Source organism: Vanessa tameamea, chromosome 18 (genome assembly GCF_037043105.1).
Source record: "Vanessa tameamea isolate UH-Manoa-2023 chromosome 18, ilVanTame1 primary haplotype, whole genome shotgun sequence".
NCBI lineage: Eukaryota > Metazoa > Arthropoda > Insecta > Lepidoptera > Nymphalidae > Vanessa > Vanessa tameamea.
Window position 1 is genome coordinate 1,730,087 of NC_087326.1, and position 6,925 is coordinate 1,737,011.

The 6,925-nt window shown below is 27.9% G+C and overlaps 1 protein-coding gene and 1 long non-coding RNA gene across 2 annotated transcripts; both read left to right on the forward strand.

The window, feature by feature from the left end:
- The first annotated feature begins 276 nt into the window (after positions 1-276).
- Positions 277-1,635, forward strand: LOC135193768 (uncharacterized). The gene is made up of 4 exons (XR_010309416.1): positions 277-449; positions 839-896; positions 1,285-1,327; positions 1,537-1,635. It is a non-coding gene; the product is annotated as an uncharacterized LOC135193768 (long non-coding RNA).
- Positions 1,636-3,764: 2,129 nt separating this feature from the next.
- Positions 3,765-5,184, forward strand: LOC113401001 (UMP-CMP kinase). The gene has a single exon (XM_026640703.2). It carries the CDS (start codon positions 3,866-3,868, stop codon positions 4,499-4,501), a length of 636 nt encoding a protein of 211 aa, XP_026496488.2. The 5' UTR covers positions 3,765-3,865; the 3' UTR covers positions 4,502-5,184.
- Positions 5,185-6,925: the final 1,741 nt, after the last annotated feature.

Consider the following 6,925-nt stretch of genomic DNA (forward strand, 5'->3'; position numbering starts at 1 on the left):
TAAGTGGTAAGTTTTTATTGTGATTTCAATCAATAGCTTTTATTTTTCTTGGCTTTACATTACTCTTCATACATTTAACTATCTGGTAATATATGTATCTGTTTGGTTACAGGTAATTTAAACTAGTTTTTGAGGTAAGCATTCTTAAATTATAAGTTTTCATTATAATTACTACTAATTATTGGTAAAAGCATATATATTAAACTACTTAATAATAACAACAAAGTCAAATTAATTTTCAGTATTAATTTATGTACTTAAAATATATTGATATTTTAATGATGAGTATATCACAGACCTGTTCTGAATTAGATTGAGGACAAAATATTTATTTAAACCTGAATAAAGTTTTCTATGACCTTATTACTTTAAGTAAATGAAAATAAGTGAAACAATATTTTTATTTTTACAGGTAAAGCTACTCGCTGCTTTAGATCATGCATTGAAAGGTAAATATTTTCTTTAATGTCTTATAAATATTTAATAAGAATTTAAAACAAATAGTAAAATTTGTTCGCCCCTGGCGATTACATTACTCTGTTTGGAACGTTTTATTTTAAAACTAATAAAAAGAAATAAGTATATATACACATAGAGAGAGAGAAAATTCGCGCAAAAATTTCACTTCACTAATAGCACTTTGACTTGTATATAACTGACATCAGTTCTTCATAGGTTGAAGTAATTCTTGTTTTAATAATAAATAAATATAATGATGATAAAACCGTACCATACTTACTCTGCTGGTTTACAAGCTCAACAGGCCTGATTTTATATTTAAAAGTTTCAAATTCAAACTATAAAAATCAAAATTAACTCACACTTTTTTTTTTTACAGAAGCCTTTGCATTTTCCGTACAAGCCCAGCCCAGTAGGGGGCCAGCCCATCTTAAGATGTAAGTAGAAGTATTTGTCAACTACCATATATTTCCTGTTGTCTATAACTTTAAATCATCTGATGATGCAGCTGGCAGGGTGGAGTGAATCATTTCAACGGTTACTTGAGCCCCTCGCCAGTTTAAGTTCATAACATGTCTACGAGTCCTAAATATTGCTGACTTTCATTAGCCCACTGATATGCTCTAAATAAAATCAACAGAAATATGTTTTCGCTGACTTCTTATATACAAATGAATTTCTTTAAAGAAACTACCATGATGATAAAAACCTGTACCAGATGCCACTGATGGACTTACAAGCTCAACAGGCCTGAGATTACTAATTAGAAATAATAACTTGTTATATGATACTTTAAGCGAAATTATAAAGTTATTTTCATTACAGAAACAACACCACCAGTTCACATCATTTCAAATTGCGATAATAGGTAAGGCTTTTACTATTTAAGTATTTAAATAAATAATAAAAAGCTTTTTAATAAAGTAATTTAAAGAAACATTAAATGATGATCTTATCACAGACCTGTTCTGAATTTTTTTGAGGTTAACTTTTTTTAATATTCTGATAGTAAATTAAAGAATTGTTTCGGCGAAGTTGCAATAAACGAATACTATATCTTTTTATTTTACTTTACAGGTACATATAGCTGGTGAAATAAAATTATGTAATATTACAATACACATATAACATTTCTTTGAATAAAATCATTTTGTAAATAAAATAATCATATAACCATGTACATTGTTTTATTTTAAATAAAAAGTTAGCACTATATTTATGTTAATACTTTATTGAAACTGATTGAGTTAAATTTCTAAAAAAAAACAATTCAGATAACCACTGAATATAAACTAACAAAAATATTCTTTACACAAGTAAGCTCATAAAATCACTTGAATCGCCTGGTTAAAAGTAAGATTCTACCTTGAAGAACTGGCAAGGCAGTAAGTCTTCAACCAGTTCAATTACAGTCTCAATGATGAATTAAATGTAGCTATATATACGTGCCTAGAAAGCAAAAAATACCTACTACAGATAAAAAAGCGCGATTTAATGCTTTTTAATCTGCATTAGCGGCTTAAAACATTTAACAAGCATGTACCTTCTAGTTAGTCTGTTAGTAACTCCTCTCATTTCAGATATTCACAGAAATGCGATTGATCTATTCCGTTAATTGAAAGAAGAAAAATACCGTCATATACATATTGTGTCCTCCTGTTGGTTAATAATAATATTTTTGTCTCATTCAAACTACTTTTAAAAAATGCAATTAAAAGTAAGTTTGTATGGACGTAATCGCGATTTTCATAGACTTACACTTTCAGCATTACAAATATGTCACCTAACTTAAGTTTTGCTGGTTTATAAGTGTCTAAAATACTTCATAAAGTGATTGTCTCAAATTATATTAAAATTAAGTATGTTATAAATATATTTCAAAGCAAATCACCACTGAATAAGACGGACAGTTATTTTATGTAATTAAAACAGACTCAACATCGGAACCAAACCAAAGTTGAGCCTATGATGCCATGCTTAAGAATAAGATTAATAAAACTAATTGCTATACATAATTAAATAACATTAAACTATTATGTATATGTTACTGTTGCAAAACTATCGATAGTATCGCCGTTATCAATAGTATTGCTCACGGAGCGCTATCGATAGTAAGCAATACTTTTGGTAGCAGCGATACTATTGATAGTATCGATAGTTTTGGATTGTCGATAGTCAGTGAAATAATTTTGAGAAAAGGGTAATGACGAAGTCAAAGTTCTCGTTAATGGTTTTCTTGTTTTTTTTTTTATCGCGTCTTTGGACTTCGACGGTTGTTTGTAATTAAGTATAGTTTACTCTTCTAGATTGTCGTTACCTGGCTTACTAAATAATTTGTTTTGAGAAAGTAATACTATCAAAAATAACTGGCTATCGATAGCACAAAACTATCGATAGTATTGACCCGTGACAATACTATCGATAGCCTATCGATACTATCGCTAACACCTTAACTATCCATATGCAACACTGTTGTACATTCTGGTTCAATATCTCACGATAAATAGTAGGTTATAAGTTTATACAACCATAATTATAGAACGTAAAGAAGAAATATTATTGTAATTTTCATATCATGACGAAGAGCCAACCTATCATAAAAATACATAAAATTTATCCTTTTTCAACGATAAATAGGAAAATTTAGCTGACAATTTTAAATTAGCCCTCGCATTTTGAAACAAAATAAACGAAGGTATTACCTATATTTCAAATATAAAGTGATTCTTAAAAAACTAGTACCACTTACCTATATTCTATTAGATCACTCTCACTTACTGTTAGTTTATTCTTTGCTTTATTACATTATGTAAGTCGACCACTCGGTAGGCATTGCAATTTTTGATTTATAAAACTAAATTACTTCTCAGCTATTTACTTGCTTAAAAAAATAAACTATTTTGGAAAAGTGATTTTCTTCTTTCAATCAATCGTATCAGAAGCCGATTTATCAGCTCTATAGTACATTCTGTACCACATAAAGGACTACATTCCGATTACATATATTTAATCTTAAAGTACTATAATATGCATATTAGTGATTGCGTTTAAATACAAAACTGCCGATTTTAAGCTCAAGCTGAAGGTGTTTTTTTCCTTCATATTAGAAGACTAGTGTAATTTCTAGGTAAGTAGTATTAAGTACTATGTTGGTACCAATATAAGTTTTGCATTAGAGTATAAGATAACATAATTATGTAGTCAGCACTAAGTGATTAGTCGATAGTGATATAGTCACTCGACTAAGATCGACAAAAGATTATTCGCTGAAATAGTTCATTTAACATCACTAGTTCTGTCATACGATATACATGATACATTCGTCAAAATCGAAATACTCAAGGTCGCAATTGTGCGCATGTTTTTTAAAACCATTTAAATTAAATTCATTTAGCTTCACTGTTTCATGTGGTATAGGTGTATCCGTCAGTTTTCCAGTTATATTACAAAAATGTTGCCTGAAGTGGTATTCGTACTTGGTGCTCCCGGTGCCGGTAAAGGAACACAGTGCTCGCTTATTTCTAAGGAATTTGGATTTGTACACCTTTCTGCGGGGGATTTATTACGTGAGGAGCGTCAAAGACCAGGCTCTGAGTATGGTGAAATGATCGAGGAAAAGATTCGGAATGGGGAAATCGTTCCCGTCGAAGTTACATGTTCGCTCATACATAAAGCTATTCAAAATTCTGGACAGACACGATTCCTGATCGACGGTTTTCCTCGCAATAAAGATAACTTAGAAGGCTGGGAACGTGTCATGTCTGATAAAACTAAATTATTGTTTGTATTATTCTTTGAGTGTTCTCGAGATATCTGTACAGAACGGTGCTTGAAACGAGGTGCAGCTGGCAGCGGTCGCTCGGACGATAACATGGAGAGTCTCAAGAAAAGATTTAATACTTATATCAATGATACCATGCCTATAATCAATTATTATGATAAACAGGGGCTTGTACGTAGGATCAACGCTGAAGTGGCTCCAGAAGAAGTGTTTAAAGATGTTAAAAATCTTTACAACAACTTACCTAAAGTGGAAAGCTAATTCAATTGTTTAACACATAAGTAGGCCAATCACACATTTATAATTCTTGAATTCTGCTAAGAACAATCATAAAAGGCATTAGCTGATATTCCTAAGAAAACTAAATTGCATCCAAAGGTCATTTGGTATTCACGTTTCCTATAATTACCTTTAATAACTGCAATATTGCATTAAAGATGTACATAGTAGACAATTGTGAAAAGTAGTATTTATCAATAAAATCAATGTACACAATGGCAATATTTTTGAAGGTTCTGTCATGTATTGTGAGACCTTCACTATAATAGCATTGTTTTTTTAAGAAACAGAGGTCATTCTAAACTACATTTACCTGTTACTAAGTTAAAAAATTTTCATTTTAATGTGCCATAGATTGAATTAAAATATTTTTAAAGGTCAGATATTTTGTTTATCAAAATCAGATAAAATATACATCAGTATAATTTTTTATACAGTATATACTTAATAATTGTAAAAACATTTCCTTTTTAGCATTTAATTGTATAAATATTTACATAAAATTGAAATAATATTGCATTTACAGATCATTAATGGATAAGTTTGACAGTGTTTTAAACAAACAAAATGAAGATTTTGCTGATAATATTTATTTAATTATAAAGTAGAAACTAAGCTTGCAATTGTGTATATGTAAATAAAGACCAAAGTGGAAATAACCAACACTCATGTGTTTTATTCTATACAAGGTGGTTGTCACAAGTTGACACATGAAATTATCATTTAACTTTTTTAATATTGAGATGTACACAAATATTATAGCATTCTCAGTGTTAATACATTTTACCCTACATCTTATTACTTATACATTTGTTTTTTCAAATATCTTGCATTATCTCTATAAGTATTGGTCCATATTACAAATGTGAAGACTGAAACGACTATTAAAAATTAAAAGAGCTAAAACAATGGACACCATATAAAAAATTAAATAACTAACGGTGGTATTTAAAAAAATAAAGTATTTAATTATTTTAAACCATTATTTAATTTATTATAAACCATTAAGCAGTGTGTACAGTCTTATAACAACACCATAATTTAATTCACAATGTCTGCAATCGAAAAATAAGTACTGAAAAATTATCAATTAATAATAAGATATGCTTTATAAAGAAAATACCAAAAATCTAGATTATCAAATAATTTGACAAATTAGTTTACTATCATTTTTTTTCAATATACAATGTATAATCATTTTATGTCAATTTATCTGATTAAATTAATAATATCAGTTCACTGAAATAGAACAACGCAATTAATAATGGACCACAATATATCTATTGTCAATAAATATGGCAGTCTTTTCTTTACTCGTTAAAGTTATTTTAATTTATGACAAGTTTTAATATAGAGAAAAAATTATACAAAAAGTGAGATCTTATCGTCATATGGTGCTAATGAAACTACTAAAGAATATTGTTCACAAATATATTAATTTGCATTTATCCAAGGAAATAAAAAAATATTACGTGTGCAAAAATTAACTATTTTTACTAATATTTTAACTTACATTGTTTAAATGCTACATAAATAATATTAGGTAGGTATAGTTAATAATATCATATTAACGAAACTATATTAAATGATGAGACAACAATGTTATCGTATATATCTTGAAAACCAATGAGAGATTGTAGTCTGTTTCATATAAATATTTAAAATATATAATCACGAATGACTTCTAAGCCTCTGCCTATAAATGCCGAACTTACTAAACAGGATTTTCATTCAAATCTGAACTTTTCCTTTTGGTTAGTTAACTATAATAATAAAAAAAAGTTAGCAAATAGCTGCAATAAATCATATTCATAAAATATTGGTACATAATAATGTTTAATAATTATACAATTTAAATCAATTAAAAATGCTTGTTTGTGATACGATCTAAGTATTTAAAATAAAAATTGGAAATTATTTTATGAATTGTTAAATATAATCGTGTTAGTCAATAATCTGCAATTATTAGAAATTACAATCAATTTTGTGTTTTTAACTTTTTTTTTGTTTATAAACAAAAAATAATGAAAAACACTTATTATACACAAGACACTTTATGGTAGTCTGTCTATGTCATCATTTAAGAAGTTCCATAGTATAATTTTTTATAACTCTAAAATCATTTTAGTTGATATTTCAATTACATTATATTGACTACACGTTTATGATGTTATTAATTTTATTATTTTTGTTCCAAATTGTGTATCAAAAATTCTAAAAATTACAGATACTTAATAATAGAATACCCAAGTGCAATGTACGGTTTTTTTATAAAAATTGTAGTAATACTACAAAAATATAGCAAAGTGAATTTTGTGTCAATGTATGAGTAGTATGATGATATTAACTAAATTATAAAGTAAATTAAGTTTATCAAGATAGCTGTATCTATAATATCGCGGGTAT

Coding starts and splice junctions, on each gene's coding strand:
- LOC113401001 (XM_026640703.2), top strand. CDS start 3,866: ATGTGGTATAGGTGTATCCGTCAGTTTTCCAGTTATATTACAAAAATG.